This window comes from Hordeum vulgare, chromosome 6H (assembly GCF_904849725.1).
Source record: "Hordeum vulgare subsp. vulgare chromosome 6H, MorexV3_pseudomolecules_assembly, whole genome shotgun sequence".
NCBI lineage: Eukaryota > Viridiplantae > Streptophyta > Magnoliopsida > Poales > Poaceae > Hordeum > Hordeum vulgare.
This window is the reverse complement of record NC_058523.1, coordinates 15,916,224-15,938,664: the sequence shown is the minus strand read 5'-3', so window position 1 is coordinate 15,938,664 and position 22,441 is coordinate 15,916,224. Positions and strand designations below refer to the sequence as shown.

The 22,441-nt window shown below is 38.2% G+C and overlaps 1 protein-coding gene across 1 annotated transcript; it reads left to right on the top strand.

Moving 5' to 3' along the window:
* Positions 1–2,192: 2,192 nt before the first annotated feature.
* On the top strand, positions 2,193–21,627 carry LOC123404915 (wall-associated receptor kinase 5-like). The gene is made up of 4 exons (XM_045098827.1): positions 2,193–3,153; positions 8,666–8,809; positions 14,596–15,480; positions 20,414–21,627. The coding sequence occupies exons 1-4, from the start codon at positions 2,193–2,195 to the stop codon at positions 21,625–21,627; spliced, it is 3,204 nt and encodes a 1,067-aa protein (XP_044954762.1).
* Positions 21,628–22,441: the final 814 nt, after the last annotated feature.

Genomic DNA, 22,441 nt, shown 5'->3' with positions numbered 1-22,441 from the left:
CCCGATCGAACGGTTTAAGGGGTGGATGTTGTTTGCTTTTGTGAATCCGGATGGCGCCTGGTAGCGCCCAAAAAAACCTATGAAAATCTGAAGTATTCTATGTGTATCGATCAAACCGTTAGATCATCTTTAATAGATGATTCAAAATTGGATGGTCCAAAACCGAAGATGTAAAATTGGGCTCGCCAAAAAGTGTGTTTTGGAGTTTCGAAAAAAGGCCAACTCCAACAGATGGTTCAAATTTTCATGGTCCAAAAAATCAACTCCAATAGATGGTCCAAAACCGGCCAGCAGCCGCGCGTCTGCTGTTCAGCCGTTGTCCAGCCACTGTACAGCCGTACATATTGCATAAAAACATGTTTTGAAATAACATAAAAAAAATTCATGTCCACAATATCAAATTATTACATAGTTCTTCAGATCCAGAAGATGAAATGCAACACAAATACAACATAGTTTTGCATAATACAACATAGTTTTGAACAAACAAATAATGAATCTATGCGGATCTTTCGTCATGCCATTATGAAAGACAAGTTTTTTTTTTACTTTCAAGTTTTGCAACCGGCTTGACGAATGTACTTCACCTCGGGTAGATCTCATCTACAAGATAGTACCCATAGTTGTAGGTGCGGCCATTTGCTTCGAAGGTAACCGGTGGTGCTTCCCCATTTGCTAAGTTGGCAAAGAGAGGTGACCGGTCGAGCACGTTAATGTCTTTGCAAGAACCGGGCATACCAAAATATGCATGCCAAATCCATATTTTATGATCAGCAACTGCCTAAAGAATGATAGTGGCATCCTTCCCACGACCCTTGAATTGTCCATGTCATGCTTTTGGACAGTTCTTCCATTTCAGTGCATGCAATCCACAGACCCGAGCATACCTGGAAACCCTCGATCTTTGTTCATCTCCAAAATTCTCTGAGTGTCCTGAGCATTGGGTGCTCTCAAGTACTGTGGACCGAACACTTCTACCATAGCTATTGTGAATTGCTTGACATAGACGATAGAAGTGCTCTCTACCATCGCCAAGTTGTCATCAATGTAATCTGCCGGAACACCATATGCCATCATGCGCAAAGCGGCAGTGATCTTCTGCTCAATGCTATGGCCGAGCCGATGACAACGCCAATACCAACCCTACTGCTGCTTCTTGCAACTTCTTGTTCTAAGTTCTCTTCTAGATATACCACGCAGCCGAGCCGTTTGTTGTAACTCAGTACGTGAGTTCTTTCAGATGCCTTCTTGCACATATAAAACGGCTTTATATATGTTCTCTTCTAGATCATATGTATATATGCTTTTTGCTGTCTCATCTTTATATCACCTGCCTTGTTTCATCTCTAGTATGGTAGTCATCTTTTATCTACCTTTTCTGTTAATAAAATCCTATGATAAATTACTCATATTTCCAACATCTAGCTCCTCCGACTCCCCGTCGAAGGAGGCGAGCGCCCAAATTAAACCGGCCGCCGTGACTCCCTTAACTTGTCAACGGGACTGGGAAAGGGCGGCGCCTGCCGACCATCTCCTCCCCTCAGCACTACTGGTGCCGTCGCCTCCTGAATCGCCACTGACGTTGCCGCCCAGCTGTACGGAAAATAGTCCGCCCGTCGCTCCATTCTCCATCCATTTCTTTTCTTCAAGTTGATTACAGCAAGTCCACCCTGACTTTTAGACAAACAGAGATGTCACAGCAAGGCCACATTCATTTCTTCAAGTTGATCACCATAGCCCGTTCCTTTCCCAAACCTGACAAGAAAGCCAGCTAGTACTTCGATAATGTATTTGCAGATTCCCGTAGCTGGATCACCACTTGGAATTTAGTGGGCTACTCTCCGAAATTGGATGCTTGAACCCATCCGGATCCACGGCTGCGCTCGGTTATCTTTTCCCGAAAGGCCATTGCAGTCCGATGAGTCATGAGTAGTGTATACTTTAGCTATCGTGCGTACCGGTAGGTGATCGTGCATATACTAGGAGTATAACTCATCCTCTTGTGTTTAAACAGTCGTTAAATGCCCATCGTGCATGTCATTACATGCGTTGTCGTTAGTTAGAAATTTATGTACTTAGCTGTACATAGATCAGAAGGTTTATCCTGGCCAGAGTGCCAGGAGTTTATAAGCCCGAGATCGGCCATTCATCCATGATCCAAGATCCATCCATAGCCAGTACTGTCCATAGCAATGTCTCAAATAACCATATTCCCGGTGACGATAGAAGCAGTAGCCGCGGCAGCGGCACTGCTGATGCTCTTGTCCCTTGGGCCATCATCATCAGCAGCAACAACAACAGATGATCCAAGTCCGCCGACGATCGGGATGCCCAACTGCGTCACGTCGTGCGCCGACGTGGACGTGCCATACCCGTTCGGCCTCGGCACGGACCCCAGCTGCTACCTGCCGGGCTACAACCTCACCTGCGACACTACCCCCGGCAACGCGCGGCTGCTCCTCGACGTCAACGGCATTTTCCAGGTCATGTCTATCAGCGACAGCGTTTTATGGGCTGTACGCCATGGTGACATAAAGATTGATTTGGACGCCGATGGCAATGGCAAGGGCATGTTCAGCAGCGGCCTTATGTCCGATGTGCCCTACACGCTGGCAAATTATGGGCGGACCGAGCTCATCCTGACAGGCTGCAACGTGCAGGCGACGGTGAAGAAAGGCAATATCACCGTTGCGAGCTGTATCTCGCTCTGCGGTAGTTTTGGGGCTGGACCCATAGAATATGATGGCACCGTGAGATGCTCCGGCGGCACAGGCTGCTGCCACGGAGACATCGTCAGCAACGACAACGAGAATGAAGTGGACAGCAGCAGCACATCCGGCTATGACGTGCAGCTCACATGGTTGGGTCATGGGAACCGTAGCGCCGACCTCGAACGATTCCCCATGCGCGTTTTCATCGCCGATGTTCAGTGGTTCGCCAACAGCTCCATCTCTAGCGATCTGCTGCAGACAAGTGTACCACCGTCAGAGGATACAATGGCAGTTCCACTGTTTCTGTATTGGGAGATTGTTGGCGACCGCCGCCACTGCAAGAGCAATCACAGCGAACGCATAGATGGAAGAAAAGGCTATACATCATGCACCTGCAAACAGGGTTTCGTCGGCAATCCCTACCTCACCGACGGATGCAAAGGTACATGCTGGCCACTCATGTTTTAATTTTGGTAATTGGAGTTCAGACAAGCAAGGCATGACAGTATCTGTTCTATATGTCTCTAACGTCTCTCCATATTAACCTATAGTCCTATACCCCCGTCCCTTTATGTAAGCTGTATCATTTTCGAGATGATGACCTAGACATATAATTAAAATGAAGTTAGGACAAAATTGCTCTTGAAAAAATTGTATGTTAGTGACAAGTAAATTAATTAGTACGGAAAGTAAGAGATACATGCAATCGAGATAAAGATACTTTCTTTTCTGAAAAACTGGTTCCTACATTATTCAGTCAATAGAGTAGCATCGTTTACAACCAAGGGAATACCTCATCCAGTGGAGAATCCCCATCCAGATACTAGGGGAAGACTACTTAGCTAGCCTAGCTAGTTCATGAGCTTACTCTCACTATTACAATGATCATACACAACGTGATTAAAATCCAACAACATATAATAGCTGTAAAAAAATGGCACTAGCAACCGAGCTAGAAGTACCATCTTTCAAGGTCGAAACCACTTCCACATTATCTGGCATCACTTCTATTTTGCTGCATCCCCACCATCTTAGTTAGATTCAACCAAACCTAACTGCAATTGCTTCAGCCGAAAATGGATCATAACAGAAGTTCAACCGTCCATTTGCTGCAGCCACAAATTTTCCCTTCTGGTCCGGAGGATAACAAAGAGATACAGACAATTATGAGACAGATACTTTTTTTTGGAGGGTTAAAAAGGAATTATGAGGAAGTAGAAGTGAAATTTTATCTAAAAACAAATACATCTTATATAAGGGAATGAAGGGAGTATATTAAAGTTATATATATTTTTCAGGTGGTTTTATTTAAGTTCTTGTAAAGGAGAGCACCCTCTTCGAAAGTCCATTAATAGAAGGGTATGAATATATCTCAGTTGAGTGAGACTTAACCAAGTCTCAACCAGTGACACTACATATAATAAGAAGAAACAAAAAAAAACAATTGTACAAATATCCACATAAGATCCCATGAATATAACATCGATTGAGATTTTATTATGTCCTGGTGAACTAAGAGAGAGAGAGAGCAATCCCATTAACAGAAACCACAATGTGTTTACAGCTACCAAAACAAAAACACAACAACAAGATAAAAGGACGATGCATGACCATCTTGAAAAAGGTTGGCTATCCCACCCATACCCCCTCCCAGTGATCACCTAGAACGTAACCCCAACAGAGACCCTTGGGACGATTCCCAACTAAAAACAACAAAACCAGCAAAACAAAAATCTCTAGACCCACTGGGATCCCACAAAACTAGGTCTCAAGTGAGGTCAAAACATAACATCTTTCTAATAAAAAAAAATTAAAAAGGAGGAAACGAGCCCCCGGCCTCTGCATCAATCGATGCATGCAGCCATACTATTTAAAAATTCAAAGTAACATCATAGATCCAGATAAGTTTGAATGTCGAAAAAATGGAACTAAATGAAATCTTAAAAATCTGCCACACCCGACGTAACTAATATCAGTCTACGATGCCTATACACCTAGTCTATTACTAGCACGCCATCCAAACCCGTTGAAGATAACCCGTGGGGCCATCTTCCATCGGTTTCACCCAGTATCCATAAGCTTCCTGGAGTCCACATGACTGAGTAACGACCACGTACGGATCCAAGAAGTTACTCTGAATATGACCTGCAAAAAGTTATTAAATCTCTTGCCATTAAAAATCATGTCATTCCTGGTAATTCATATAGCCCAAAATAAAGCGCATATCCCAATTCTAATAAGTTTTGAAATTTTAACGTCCACTCCATTGAGCCACGTTGTAAATATTGAGCCCATGCATGTAGGTGGGATCACATTAAAAGCTATATGAACAGTGCGCCAAAGTAGTTTTGCCAAAGGACATTCCAAGAACAAGTGTCTTATTGTTTCATTTTGATCACAATAACAACAATTAGATCTACCTCTCCAGCTACATTTAATTAAGTTATCTTTGGTTAATACCACACCTTTGTGTAGAAACCACATAAATTTTTTAATCCTTAGAGGTACTTTGATATTCCAAATATGTACTAATCTGGATATTGGTCCTGTGTTGATCAGATCCATGTACATGGACTTTACTGAGAATACACCATTGACAGATAAAGTCCAACGAACACTATCTGGTTGATGAGATAATCGAACCTGCATAATTCTTCTAACCAGATGCAACCATGCCTTCGAGCGTGCTCCTACTAAAGCTCGCCTGAATTGCATATTAAGAGGTATTGATTGTAAAACTATGGACACATAGTCATGTTTACGTTGTGTAATATTATAGAGCATGGGATACTGTAATGCTAGCGGTGTGTCCCCAAGCCAAGTATCTTCCCAAAATCTTGTTGAGACACCATCCCCTACTATAAATTTCACCCTCTGGAAAAAATAATTCTTTATCTTCATTAACCCTTTCCAGAATGGTGAGTCATGTGGTCTAGTAGTAGCCTGGGCTAATGTTTGTGAGGTAAGGTACTTATTTTTAAGTATTTGAATCCACATTCCTTCTGTCTCTGTGGATAACCTATATAACCACTTGCTAAGCAAGCATTTGTTCTTTACTTCTAGATTTTCAATTCCCAATCCCCTATGGTCTTTGGGTCTGCATATAATATCCCAACGTGCTAATTTGTATTTCTTCTTATCCTCACCACTTTGCCAAAAGAAGCGAGATCTAAAAAAACTAGTCTTTTCCGTACCCCTACCGGTATTTAAAAAAAGACAATAGGAACATGGGTAAGCTTGTTAACACAGAGTTTATTAATACAAGCCTCCCTCCATATGACATAAGCTTGCCCTTCCAACAACTTAGTTTCTTTTCAAATCTCTCTTCAATACATTTCCATTCCTTAATTGTTAGTCGCCTATGATGAATAGGAATCCCAAGATAGCTAAAAGGTAGTGATCCCATTTCACATCCAAATAGCTGTCTGTATGCATGTTGCTCCTCTTTTGCCTTCCCAAAACACAAGAGTTCGCTTTTGTTAAAATTAATTTTCAATCCCGAAATCTGTTCAAATAAGCATAGTAATAATTTCTAATATAACTTGCCAAAATAAAAAAGGCTCACTAGAGAACAGGGAAACATGCAGAGAGAGTGCATTCAAAGTAGCCTCCGTCAAGAGAGATCGAAGCTTTTGCTTTTCCTCGTTACAACAACTCAGTCCGACATGATCCTATTAGCTCCAACAATCCATCCATGCACTTCTTTTAAGACTTCCTGTGTTTCCTGTTCTACCAGTCTTACACCCAGTGTCATTCGCCTTAGTTTTCTAGGTTTGTTTGAAAAATATTCCACTCTGAAGCCCTTTTAGAATATTATTCACCAGAACACAAGGATCATCAGCCCTATTGTTATAAAATATAATTATATTCCTCAACTTCCAGAAAGTCCAAAATATTCCAGAATTACCAACCAACACCAACCCTCTCTCATTCTTGTTAAATTTCTTTAACAAACAATGAAACAGATCATGCACGTTATCAGAGATGTCAAACATATTAAAAGAACATTTCATGGTATTCCGCATCAGTATTGCAATAGAGAAATGAAAAACAAATAAATAAATATATTTTCCTAGTCTACCACAAAAGGGCATTTTTTGTCACTATTCCACCCTCTACATAACAAATTATCTTTAGTAACTGTGCTATTTCTTAGTACAAGCAACATAAACCCTTTAATTCTTGGAGGCATTTTAACTTTCCACAAGAATTTATCTGGATATTTAACACCTGTTTTAATCAAAAGTCTATAATATGGCTTCATTGTGTAAATCCCATTCTTAGTTAAGGTCCATTTAATGGAATCCTCCTGCCCATTCGGAACCACATAGGGACATGCTATATGGCTCTTGAATGGATCATATCTTATTGTTGTATCTAAAAGCACTCCCATTTATTGTATTTTATGAGAAGCTGGCTAGAGGGTGGCACTGTTCGCTGCTGCATGTATTCCCCCACAAAAAAAAAGTTAGTGCATGTCTTGTGCGTTTTTGCACTGCCTTTCAGTTTGTCTGGATTTTCTCTAACCTACTTTATAAGAGGGCTTCACAAATATTGTGTATCGTTCAAGCATTAGCTTAATTTATAAATCGGGAAGAAAGCATGTTCCATAATTGTCGGAGGCGGTTGCAGCAACACTCACACTCTTACCTTTCGGGCCTTTGTACTTCGCCGCCTTTCATATCACTGGAGCGTGACTGCCATTCTAGTCCGGACGCTTGTATATCTCTCTTTATTTTTAAACTAGCTCCCAGTGTAGCATCCATGTTAAACCACATGATATCTGAAATAGTAACCTTCAGATTGACTGATTGAGTTAGTTATAAACCTAAAGCCTTGGATCATAAATTGACAAGGGGTGATTGTACCGAGAAACATGTTCTGTGAACAGATGGAAATTAAAGGATTCTTACATAAACACTGACAATGGAAACTGCCCTTTCTTCAAACCCTCGGTAGTGTTTCTCACATAATTTATTTCCTAGGGACCATGAAGAACTAGAGAACAAGCAGTGTTAGAGGTGAAACGACGCGGTGACATAATGATTGTCGTTGATGTTGTTCGTGCTTGTTCTTGGTGAGTACATCAGTCTAATGAGACCTCTGGCAACTCAAAATAGCGGCAGCCATTCACTAAGCTATCCACATATGCATCTGAATCCATCCATGGCTACAACTATGAGTTCAGCACGGACATGCTTGAATTGTGAGGACGTGTAGTGTTTTATATTTCTCATAACGTGGCTACATATTAATGCACTAGTAAAGATGCCCGACAATTTCACCCACGTATTTTGGCTTACAATCGACTATGAATTTTTTGATTCGACTTCTCAGAAAAGAATATGCAATTCATTTGTATGAGGGGCTTAATTGCACCGATGGAAACGTTTGGTTCTTAGGTGTATCAATACCTTATATGGTGTGTCTACCACCAGGAACAATTGATGAACTATTTTGACTTTTGTGCTAAATAAAGTCATGTATAATCTAAAAATATTGATGAACTATTTTGACTATTTGTTTAATTATTAAAAAAATCCCCATACAGGGTGTATCTACCACCAAGAACCAATGTGTGTTTCTCTTGATTGCACCTACTAATCAAGCTAATGTGATAAGAAAAAAATCATGTGTGCAACATAAAAGTTATTATACCACCCTGAAACTTACGTGGAAAATATGATCAAAACAATTAAAATTAATGAGTAACGTGATGATATCTTAGAATTTCATACATATTACCAGCAGCACCGCACATGTAGTCATGGCATTAGTATTGAACTATTATGGATGTGCACTCTAGGATATGTTTTTTGTCTTAAGATAATACTCGTCTGTGACGGGTTTTCACTAGTATTTGGGATAAGGTTGTCTTTGTATGTGCGTTTTTGTATGAGAGAAAAAAAGTTTGTGGTTTCTTTTGCCTGACTATTTACATGTTCTATGTGTAGCTGTGAATATGTGTGACTGGTACTTTGAGTGCTACGGTGAATGTATAAAAAACAAGAATGGATCCATGACGTGCCGGTGCCCCCCAGGAACCATTGGTAACCATGCAATACCCGGTGGCTGCCTTGCTATTGTCGCTGACACAGGTGAGCAAATTTGACTTTGGAGATTTTTATGTCGAACATCTTCGTTTGTAATTCTTCACAATAAAATTTGGCGGGTGGCCTCCTCAGTGTCGTTATAATTGATGTGTTCTCCATGACACAACTGACTGCACGGTTCGTATACGACATTTCCTGTGAAAATATTGCCACTGGTGCACATTTCCTACAACGCAATTTTGTTGAACTTTTGGTAAGCACATACACACACTCGCACGCACACACAAACACACACACACATGTATAATACATATGAGAAAAATTCCAAAACATTTTACTTCCACACGTGCCCTGCAGAAAACCAAATATGGTTTTCCAAATGGGCTGCCTTTTGTTTGTTTTAGGGCCTGAATTTGGAAAAAAAATTGGACAGCATACAAATTACATTTTTTTCAAAACGAAATTTCATTGATCGATAAGAAACGCATGCAAGTGTTCATATATATTTTTATGTTTTTTTTAAACTTCTAAATATGGTTTTTGTTTTCTTCAAAAAAAGAGCATCATAACTTTGCTCTCATTTCCTTACATCTATTCTTAGAGGAAGACTATAGCTGCTAGTACACCAGTGTGTCAAGGATTCAGGTGTTCCTCCAAAGGCTATATCAGAATATTATCATTTATCTATGGGTAGGGCATTTTGCAGGATGAGGTCCATAGAGCTTCTTTTAAAAAAACTAAAAATACCCATACACGTTCATATTGATGAGTTTTACACACGTGTAAAGTTTGATGATGAAATACATTAATCGACATTCACTAAAATATCTAATCCATAGATTGTAAATTTTAACACTCTAGATTTAAGAGTTTACATACATAAGTAAGTCCCAGTTAGGAACACACGATGGTTGATTCTAGTTAACGTGGTTACTATGCACGTCGTGTGCTTTGTGGTTACTATGTGCGTTGTCCACGAGACATGTTGTACTTGCACAAATCAAGTAATCCTGAAGACACACGTACCACTTGCAATAATCACCCACCTGGGTTGCATAGTAAGTGGGATCTCAGATGTGTTTCCTTTTGTCCGGCCGCCTGTGTTCATTAGCCGTATCTATCCTAGTCCGGTTCACCAAGTTTGGGATTCGGCGGTTTCGCCCGGTTGATTCAGGGCTCTGCCAAGGTCCTTCGAAACTCAACAACGACAACGCATTCTGGTAGTGAGGTGGCCATCATGGAGTATATGCTATGAAATGGATCTACACTATAGAGAGCTCTATAGAGGCACGCATCTGCTCCCAAGAGCCAAGTTAGATTACCACACGCGTGTCCTGGTCTCCTGTTAGCTGCATGCATGCATGCATGATTAGTGGCGAAAGGATGGGATGTACATTGAGTCAACTTTGTCATTCGCTTTATTCGGTTTAGATGGCTCGGCTTATACGGTTTTTTGGATTGTACAATATTAATAACCAATAAATACGACATGAAATTAAGATAAAATTTAGTCTTGGCATGTACCATAATTACCAGAGTTGCCGCGAATTTGAAAATGACGTAAAAATAATTTACAATTTATAATTCAAAACATAGTCTTCTATACAAATAGTATACAACTATATATAAGCATATATGCATGCATAGATTCATGTTTTGATGGTTATGGATGTGCTTAGGATCTTTTAAGAAAAATGACCGTGTTACCAGAAAAACGGATATGCTTAGCACGGAATTTGGCTCCTGTACAAGAAAAATGACTACTTGTATGGTTTTTCACCTCAAGAAATATAAATATATTTTTTACTTTGGTTTATTCGTTTAGCCATTTGCTCTTTGGTTTATACCAAACTGAAATTCAAAATGGTACGAAAAGTTCAAACCATACCTAAACAGAAACCATAAAACCCGTATAATTATTTTGATTCGGTTTATTTTCAAATTATTTTTCAGTTCAGTTTTAAAATGCACAAAGTCCACTTGATGCATTGGGAGACAAACAATATACGTACTTTCATTGTGAACAGTTATCATCTAGCGAAACTGCTACTTTGAAATAATGCCTTTATAAATATCATATGTCTCCTCCGATCCGTATTAATGGTATCTGATTTATTACAACTCAAACATATGTTAATTATCATTGATTTTTTCTATTAATATTATACTAAATTTATGACTTAGCGATAATTAATGTGGATGGGATGGATTACTTATGAAAGCATGTAGAACAACATATATTATTATGATGGTTGGGAGTGAGTAACTACGGAGGAACCAAACTTATAATGAACAGTTATATGGTATAGATGGAATTCGAAAAGAGAAATAAGAGGGTCTATGTGCCTCATATATTAGAATACAACTCTAGTTCATATTTAAATTCAAAAATCTGTATCAACTATATTTTGAAAACCCATCATTAATCGAATACGTATGAAGTCTATAGCTATATAAAATGGTAATAATGTTATACAAAGACTATCATTTGGTTCATATCTAAAGTCTGCAAGTGTATTATTTTTACACTATATATGTATATATAGTGCTATTCTAAGCGTGTGTGCGTAAAATGTTTATTCTACACCCCTAATAATGCTATATACAAAATCTAGTAAAAAATGCATAAAATATACTACCTCTATAACTAAATATAGGACGTTCTGCATTTCAATTTAAACTGTAAAAACGTCTTATATATAGTTACGGAGGTAGTAGTATTTTGAAATATATTTTTACTATGCAAGTTGGTAACTACATTCTTATAGAATTTACTATATTTTGTATATACTATGTTACTATATATTTTGTATATATATATGTGTTACTAAGGGTGTAGAATAAGCTATTCCACACCAATGCTTAGTTTAACATATATAGTAGATACCTTCACATGAGTTTTATATGTTGTATGTACTATTTATCAAATTAAAGGGTATGTATGTGTAGTATGTAGTATATAAGAATATTTTTAATTAGTGTGTACTATTTTTAGTATATTGTTTTACACATACAAATATGATGGTACTCAAAATGTACTAAAAATTATGAACTCACATATAATTTTCCATATAACTCACTTGAAAAAATTTAGACATAGTATAAAACACAGATAAAATAGTATACATATATACTACTACATGATAGTATATGATACACGAGATACCAAGCTCTATGTATTATATTGAATCAAAAGACTAAGTTTTGAGTTCTTACACCTATAGTTCGTAGAACCTAATGTAGTGGAATGAATCAATCAGTGGCTTTGTAGACCATAATCTAGTGGAATGAATTAAGTTGTAGCTCTTTCCAATGTCCCTTAAGGGAACGTAGACCGGGTTTAGTTACACCTATTTCTTATGTACTACAATTTGGGAGTATATATACTCCCTCTATACCTAAATAGTTCTCCCGAACTACAATTATTTAGGTACAGAGGAAGTAGTACTTTATTATTTTTCGTATGTTCATATATTATATGTAAGATACTTCAAAGATATATGAAAATAATTGTAAGAATGCACATAATTTTTGTTATATTTATGAAATACATATATATATATATATATAAGTAAAAATTAGCATGCTTAAAATATGCTACATACAACATATAAAGTAGTATATACACAATCTAAACATTTTATATATATTATATACTACCTGTACATACACTCCAGTACCATAAATATTAGCTAGAACGGACGAGACTCAAGTGGGACTAACAACACCCGGTAGTAGGAAATATTTGTAATATAGGATATAAATATAACTTAGTATATTTGACAACACAACAAATAATAAATTGAGTAAGATAAGAATATATGGAACAATGTCGATGCATCACATTTGATTAAATAAAATAGTTCAAACATTATAGAGAGTTGAATGCTTATGTTGACTATGTTTTTGAAATTAAAAGGGACAAGGATCATAGTAAGTTGTTTAATCCCAACTTGACTTACCTACCGGCAATATAGCACCAAAGCATAATTTGGGAGAAAATGTATAATACATGAGATATTTATTGAGACTAATAAATGTTGTTTTTACATGGATTTATTCTTAATACTATAAATTTACTAGTTATACTAGTATAAACAATACTTTACAAAATAAGTAGTAGAGTCACATCAAAACCTAAAATGGTAGCCATAAGAATATAAGAAAATGTAGACAAGCAAATGTGGGGTCACCTTGCTAGTTATATTATTACAACAAAAGGAAAACAAAGCCATGACATTGATTCACCTATATCCTTAAAATATATGCTCTATTGATTTCGATTATAATATTTGGGATGAAAAGATATATGAAATACGTAAAATAATACCATTCTTTAGGATTGGACACGTACCAAAAGATAACCACATAAATGATATCATGGCTGATACTAGCACAATAAAATATTTTGTTTGGCCACGAGCCACAACAATACAACCTAGACTGGTTAGAGCATCCCTTAAAAGCTCACACAATAAAATCTGTTTACGGAATCTCATAAAACAAATTTTCCATGTTTTTTGCAGTATGACATTTGTTTCGCCAAAACAGATCTTGTAACTGAAAAGTCATGCTCCCATCTAAACTACATAATCCCTCTCCTAAAAATGTAATCTAAATTACAATTGGTTCTTCGATTCCGAGGTGACACCCGCGTTGGACGAGCTCTTGCTTCCCTACCGGCCAGTTGAGCTCTTGCAGTCACTCCCTCCCCGGCTAGCCGAATGCCTGCTCAACGCATGTGCCTTCCCTGCCCTGTCTCGTGACTAGAAGCTACGAAGGATAGCCGAGCACCCATGCCAACCGTCACGGAAGACCGTGTGGTTCATCTCCAGAGGAGCTCCCGCACCATGCGCGTGCAGTGAGGCTTGTCTGGGCCATAGGCTCCTCCCACCGCTACGGAAGAAACCGATGGCCTCACAGGCGGCGACAACAATAGCTCGACGGCGGTAGCTCACGGGGGCGGCAACATCAGCTCGTGGTGCGGAAGACCATGGCAGGAGCTGAAAATATATGTTGATCCCATTTGTTTTGTTTTCAGGATGGTTGATTTCCGGGATCTTTTCGGGGCAAAAAAGCACTCCCGATGCTATTATTAGTCACATATCCAACAGTATACGTATGCGCTGAGAAACTAAACATGCTTATCATGCTGCAAATAACGTTGAAAAAAATTAGATCCTTTTTGTTTGAATTCATAAAAATGTGACAAAAACATCTAACACGCATATAAGCAATAGCCACACCATGCATTGGTAACACACCTCTTTTGTTGTGCGTAGTATACAAACATATATGTGGATCTGTCATGTAAAACTAACACCGTTTTGCCTATCATGTTTTATTGAAATTATATTTCTATTTATAATTTTATAAAACAACACATTGTTTTATGCAAATTGGCAAAGTTATGCATTAAGGTCGTTTCAATCTCCAAAGCAACTAAGTAATAATATATAGGAAATCTCAAATAAGGATGTGATCTTAGATTATAAAATAAAAATTGACACTAAAAGTTATAATTTTATGTCTGCCGGCAAATATTGAAAGATGTAAAAGTTATGTGAAATAATATCATACGACTATGGATGGTGTGACTAGAAACTAGATTGAGCGCCAATCGAAAAACAGTCGACAGGAATTTTCACACAGTATATGCGTCCACCAATCCTCCACATGCATCTTTTTCTTTTCCCAAAATTTCTTGAAACTTCTAGACAAGATTTTTATTATGTTACCAAATTAATTATGAACGTACAAATCATATTTACTATTGAAACTTGGAATAATTTGTTTCAAAATGTTTATTTTGCCACTCTTTTGAACGGCAGCTAGCTGCATGACGTCCTGCGGGGGAGTAAATGTGCCGTACCCATTCGGCATGGGACCATCCACCAGCTGCTACTTGCCGGGGTTCGACCTCACCTGCGACACAAGTCATCACCCCCCGCAGCTGCTGCTGGGCAACACTGAGTTCCAAGTCGTCAATATCTCCCTTGCCGATTCCACGATACGTGTTATCCGAAGGGCCGCCCTTACAATCGCTGAGCCCAGCAAGGAGTCCACCTCGTACTGGTCGTTCGGAGGAGATCTGTCAGGCGGTTCCCACTTTTTTTTCGCCGGAGAAGTGCCTTACTCGCTTTCCACTAGGAACGAGCTCGTGGTGACGGGGTGCAACGCGCAGGCGACGCTTCTCGGTCATGACAACCCGGCCATCATCAGCGGATGTGCCTCCTTCTGCTACGACAACGACACCGGCAGTAACAATGGCCTTGGTGGAGGAAAGTACTGCCATGGCATGGGCTGCTGCCAGGCACCTATTTCTGAGTCCTTGGACGGAATGCCCAAGGATTTAGTCTTCAAATGGTTCGACACCACCAAACTTCAGGACCAGCTGCTTCCATTGCCCGGGTACACCTTCATCGCCGAGCAGGGTTGGTTTGAGCAGCAGGGCCATCTAATCATGAAGATGGGTCTGGAAGAAATGTACGAAACTCCCCTAAAGGTTCCCATTCTTCTCGGGTGGGAGGTCTTGCATAATGGCTCATCAGCCAATCCCAGGTCGCATCGGGATTGCCCTGGGGAGGTAGCCCGCGACATCTGCAAGAGTGAGCATAGCCAGTGCAAACCTGGTAACAGAGGCCATACGTGCAAGTGCAATGATGGCTACCACGGCAATCCCTACATCACCGACGGATGCAAAGGTACTTTCTTGGATTAGATGCACGCAGTTAATTTATCTTTATTTATTGTTCCCCTCTGCCTATATATCTGGAAACAATACTAAATTGACTTTATGTATCTTGCTTCTTCTATCCAGGCGGCCTCGCCAAATACTTTCGAGGTGAGCATGCTTGCTTCAACTTTAATTTGGGAGGAGTTTTCCTACCTACAAAAATACGGTCTATATTGATGTGCTAGCTGCCAATATTGATTATGACTCGCCTTTGCTTGTTCTCATATTGATGTGCTAGCTGCCAATATTTTTGTTCACCCAATCATATAGTTTGTTTGTAAAGCTATATATCTAAGGTACCACCTCTCATAACACTTGAAAAAAATGTGCCGACCTTTTGGTAGCTTTGAGCCAGCCTTTACATAAACACACCTAAATAGATCATACTGGACGTTCGATTTAGAAAATTATACCTCAACCGAGTGCATATGTTAGATGTTCATAATTGTCTAATCATATAATAACCCTTAGAGTTACATAACTGCACCGCAACCATATCCACGATAGATCTATGTACCTGGATCTAAATATATCGTACCCGTTAAATCAACATACTCGCACCTAAACAAATCACATCCCTCAAATATTCATAATTGTACATAAATATGTCATCAAAGCTGGATATAAACAACTGCTCTAACAAATACTGAATATGCTAGAACTTCATAAATATATTCAAAAAGGTTATAACCGATAAATCTTGATATAAAAACACAATTGATAGATCATAGTTGCACATCAACATGTGTCGCACAACAAAATTTTAGTATGCATGTTTATTATTATTATAAGTTTAATTGTAAAGAACCAGTGCATGTTACATCTCATTTAAACATGTTAGTTCTCACCACTTATAGCAATGTTAATCTAATACAACGGACAGATACACGAGTGAATACATACATTCTTCTTATCATGTAACTAAAAGCATAATATAGGTTTTATTAGACACCATGTAGATCCAGTTATCAAAATTACTGATATATTTGTAATTTAATTGATCATAATCATAATGTTGACATAAACATACATAAGCAGATCATGACTAGATCTTCGTAACAACGTGTCTTAACAGATTATAACTGAAAGATGTTCATCCAGAAAACAAAACGGATAGATCAGTATGGTTGGTCATCAACATATCTTGCACAAAAAAATAGTAAACACCTGAAATGTAGGTTTACTTGTAAATGACAAGTACATGGTATAACTCATTTAAACATACAAATATTTTGACCACATACAACAATACTAATCTAAATCAATAATAGATACACAAGCGGGTAGTAAAAAGTAATACTCAACTAAAATAGTCCTCTTACCATGTGACATTACGAATACAATACAAGATTTTTTTTAGGTGCAACATTTATCCACATCATAAAAATTCCTTCGATCGTTACATTAATTGTTTAGTAGATCACGCCCATCATAGGCATACCTAAACAACTCATACTCATTAGATTTACATAATTATAAAAAATACTGAATCTATAGATCTCCACAATGTACAAACTAGAACACACCGTTAGATCTACATAACCACACCAAAATATATCGTATCCACTAGATAAATAGATCACACTTGGTAGATTTACATAATCTCACCTAAGCGGGTCGCATTCGTTAGATCTTCATACTTGTACCTAAACAGAGCATGCCAATTAGTTCATCATAACCATTCTAAACATATTTCATGCTTGAGACTTCATAACTACACGTAGAAAAATTATTCCCTGTATATCTTTATATAAAAAGAGGAAACTCGTAGATCATCACAATTACACATCAATAGGTCTTGCACAATAAATTTTAGGTGTACTTAAACATATTAATTGTTACTACATACACAAATGCTAAACTACTGTGTAGTTAAATAGGCAAGTAGGCATAAAAAGTGACGGTGAATTAAAATATTGTTTTATCATATTACAAAGTATAACCTATAGATCTTCATATCTCAAAGAATACAACTAATATATCATCACATTCATAATTAAATAGATTTCACACACAAAAATTAGGCACACATGGTAATTATTAGTTTAATTATAAATGACAAGTAGAAGTTACATTACTCTAATAAAAGTACATGTCAATTTCCATTTAATTATGTTAGTCCTTACGACATAAAACAATGCTAATCTAATGCTGCATATAGATACACAACCAAAACCCAACAGAAAAGTCATTGTCAAAAAATGTTATTCTTATTGTCTTATGCTCCATAGACAAATGATATGTTTGGTAACGTAGAAAGAAAATTTATTGATGATCATAAGAAATGATGGAGGAATTATTAGGAACCAACGTAAGCATCCAAGGAGAAGTACATGAATTAATAATAATAACTATAGTCAAAGGGTCAAGGGCATGATGGTCATCTATTTATTAGTTATTTCTTTAGTGGATAGTTCCAGTTGTATATGTAGGCGAGAACTATCAGAGGATGCTGGATAGGAACCTAATCGAATTACTCTATGCAGCCATGCATAGAATGGCAAAGAGGCATGGGGATTCATATATATACAAGAGCATGCAACAATCAATCTTGGGGGCACAAGGGTTGTGGGTAGTTTGCTTGGTCTATTTGCAACTCACGTCTAACTACATAAACATATATTTGTTGGAATAAATAATATCATTATATTTATTTTAAATTAATAGTTTACAATTATTTTGTGTTATGTATCAAGACCATAATCATATGTTAACATACAGAATAAAGGTCAATGTTACAAATATACTGATCCTAAAATGTTGTCTAACATGAGATGAAAGGATAAATAGGTGTAGCAAATATATGGTATAAGATAAAAAAATACTTTATACTTTTGATAGGTTGAACCTCACATTTGCGAGGGACAGCTTGCTAGTTGATATGAAAGCAAATGCTTCTTTTGGTTAGATGAACACCACATCACTAGATTTATCACGGAATATGTTTTCATAATATATCAAAAAATCATATAAATTATCAATTTAAAGTGGATGGCCCAAAGGACACTCACGTTATAAATACCTAGAAAATGCAGAAACATTGAGCCATAAATTTGGTTGAGAAAATTAACCATGAATAGTGATTCGTACATGCTATGATCCCAACTTTATTATGGACCCATCTATTACTCAATGTAGTTGTCATTTTGGATATTATTTGGCTTTTAAAACAAACTTTGACCACACTTTAATTCAAATTCATGATCTAACTTTATTCATCTTTGTGACGATGTCATCAGAACTGCTAGAGTATGACTTTTGAAACATGATAGGACTGCTATGAAGTAACAAAGATTTTAATTGGGAAGTTACTTAACGTACGATGAAATATACATTTGATTTTTGTACGTGGATACAATTGATCATGAGGATGTTTACAGAGTTGCAAGCAAGGTTGCCTACCATGAATCGTACTAAAATTGGACTTATGTCATACATTAAGAATCCCTCCATAAATTTCTTACATAGGGTGAGCTCAGTGCTTGACACACCGATCTAATGCCAAAATCACTCTAGGTAGGTGTGACCATGTGACACAAAAATATGCATCATCTTAAATGTGGGTCTTAGTTTTTTTGTGTGTGGATGAATACTAGGTTGCCAAACTCCTCAACTATCCACTCTCTCTGATGGTGGGAAGTACCGTCACTATAATAAATTGCAGCTAATATTTGGCATCGCTATTTGTGTCATTAATTACCAATGGTTTGCTTGCTCTATTCCAAGTTTTCCACTTAGCCAAAACTATCTTAGTAAAGGAAATATGTCAATTCCCCGTTGAATAGGAAAGTACCATGCTCGTCATACATCATAGTAGACAAAATACGAACTATGATATATGCATTTTTCTTTCATGATGCTCATCATATCATGATCTTGCAATTGCAGCAAGGAACATAACTTTTTTTAGTGAAGGCTTGCTCCTCGCTAGTTGTCGTGTCTAGTATGTCCTCGTCAATGGCCATCTAATAAGTTTGGCACCTCGAAGCCCCATATAACTTCTTATGTATGTAGACAATGTTCAGCATGCCCTCCAAAGTGGGTTGTTGTGTTAAGTTAATATTAGGAAGCATTGGTAGGAAAAACCGAACACAAGCCTACTTTGTTACCATCGGTGAATTCCACCTTAATATCATTGGTATGTCGATGGAACTTATCTTCCTTCAATCCTGTAAATAGAGTGTTCTTGTACGTGCGCAACACATGGTTTAGATTTCCAATGGTCATTCTAATATTGGATGACACCCTCTTGATCCTCTTCCTATTGCAATTCTTCGGTTTATTACTTTGAACATCATGTATACCACTACCCACCTTGCATGTACGCTATATCTGATGCATGGTCTGGCGAGAAACACATGTCGTCGTCCATACCACTTCTGTGAATCTACCATTTAGCATGCCAAAACCTTTCCTCTTTAGAAACATGGTGTATACACACCCTTGCTTGTCATAAGTCCCCTTTAGTCTCAGACTACCCCCATAATCCAGCAGAAATTTAGAAATCCTATTCAGATATTCCTACGCACAACTCTTATAAAAGATCTGACGTAAATGTGAGAGGGAGGAATAACTCGCTACAACATAACATGTAAGTAACCAGCTCAAACTAAACTAGTACGTAAGACTTTTTGTAGAACTTTGTACGTAAAAATAGCATTACTTACAAATTTGGATATGCAACGACATATTGACTACCACTGCTAAGATTGGGGCATATAAGTGCAAAGTTGCCCTACAACGCTTCCTCCACGGTCTCTGTGAATATTTCTAGTATGACCTAAAATGGGACGGGTGATGATACCTAGCACAACCATGTATATATTATGATGTACCTTATAAGATAAATTTATGCATGAGAGTTATAATTTGCATACATTTGCCAAACAAAAAGGGGTCATACAAATTTGTACTGTTTTCAGGTTTAAGCATTATTATTGGAGTAGCCAGTGGGGCTGGCCTCATTCTTTTGGCTCTCACTATATACTTCGTCTCCTACAAATATAAGCAACGGAGGTCGCAAATATTGAAACAAAAGTTCTTCGAGCAAAATCGTGGGCAATTATTGCAACAATTGGTATCACAAAGAGCCGACATTGCGGAAAAAATGATCATAACCCTGGAAGAGTTAGAGAAGGCAACAAACAATTTCGATAAAGCTCGTGAACTTGGTGGTGGTGGGCATGGAACCGTATACAAAGGAATTTTATCAGACCTCCATGTCGTAGCCATCAAGAAACCCAAGATATTGGTTCAAAAGGAGATTGATGAATTTATTAATGAGGTTGCCATCCTATCACAGATCAACCATAGGAATGTAGTAAAACTCTATGGTTGTTGCCTTGAAACAGAAGTCCCATTGTTGGTATATGAGTTTATATCCAACGGTACTCTCTATGAGCATCTTCACGTCGAAGCACCAAGTTCTTTGCCATGGAAGAAAAGGTTGCAAATAGCAATTGAAACAGCCAAATCTCTAGCCTATCTTCACTCAACGGCTTTAATGCCTATCATCCACAGAGATATCAAGTCTGCTAACATACTTTTAGATGATACTCTAACAGCTAAGGTAGCAGACTTTGGATCGTCAAGGTACATTCCATTAGACAAATCAGGTTTAACAACGATGGTGCAAGGTACATTAGGATATTTGGATCCTATGTACTTCTACACGGGGCGCCTCACAGAAAAAAGTGATGTTTATAGCTTTGGTGTTATGCTCATAGAACTGATGACTAGAAAGAAGCCATTTTCCTATATGGATTCTCACGGAGATGGCCTTGTGGCACATTTTGCTACCTTGTTTGCTGAAGGCAACTTGTTGCAGATATTAGATCCACAAGTTACGAACGAGGGTGGGAACAGAATTGAAGAAATTGCTGCAATTGCGGTAGCATGTATAGAATTAAGAGGGGAGGAACGCCCAACCATGAGACAAGTGGAATTGAGGCTGGAAGGAGTTCAGTCACATCTGGAGCATGTTGCAGCAGTAGGGGAGGAATTTGATGCAGATGGTATTGTGGTAAATTCTCTAGTAACAAGAGATGGGATAAGCGACCAAGAAAGCCTTACTACACAGTATAGTACGGAAGAAGATTTCACATTATCAACAAGTCATCCACGGTAGTTATGCTTATGCACATGAGCTGCCCACCGTTGGTTTCGAACAATTTATGTGCATTCAATGAAGGTAAGTGAGCAGTGGCTCTTTTGTAAGGATTTTGGTTGCGTAGTGTCCCCCCCCCCCCCCCCCCCCCCCCCCGCGTTCAGTTGTTAGACTGAGAGATAATGGTTGGGTTTTCATACATGTACATGTCTATGGGACCCTAGGGTCTGTAGCTTTTTGTTGTTCTCATTTTTATACTCATTGTAAAATCATGGTCAAACTTGACTACTCATTGTAGTTGTGTGCCTAGAGCAAAAGTCGTTCTATTGATTTGTTTCTGTGTAACATCTCAATTTTTCAAATTTGGATATAAACATACCTTTCATATGAATTTCATTTTCATGTCTTATTCCATTTTTCTTAATATTCACATCATTATACAATTAGTTAATCTAGTAAATGCTTGTTGCGAGATTTCATTTTTGTAACTGCATTGGATGGTCAAGGTTAAGATTATAACATAATACAACATGAACAGGGTACACCCACCCCATACGCCTCACAATCCTTGAGCAATTAAAGGAATAATCTCACTGTGCCGTAAAATAACAACTAGACGCAGCCACACAAATGTTCATTAAATCCATAAAAATTTAACCGTGTAACTGGAACCACTTCGCCCAAGTGGCTCCCGCGGGCGGTTGGGCGAAACCCTAGCCGCCGCCACCACCACCTCCTTCCCGCCTATCCCTCCCCTCGCCGCCACCGGAGGGCGCCATCGGGTGAAGTGCATATGGCTTCGGCGGTGGCAGGCCCCCTTCTCCCTCTTCCCCGG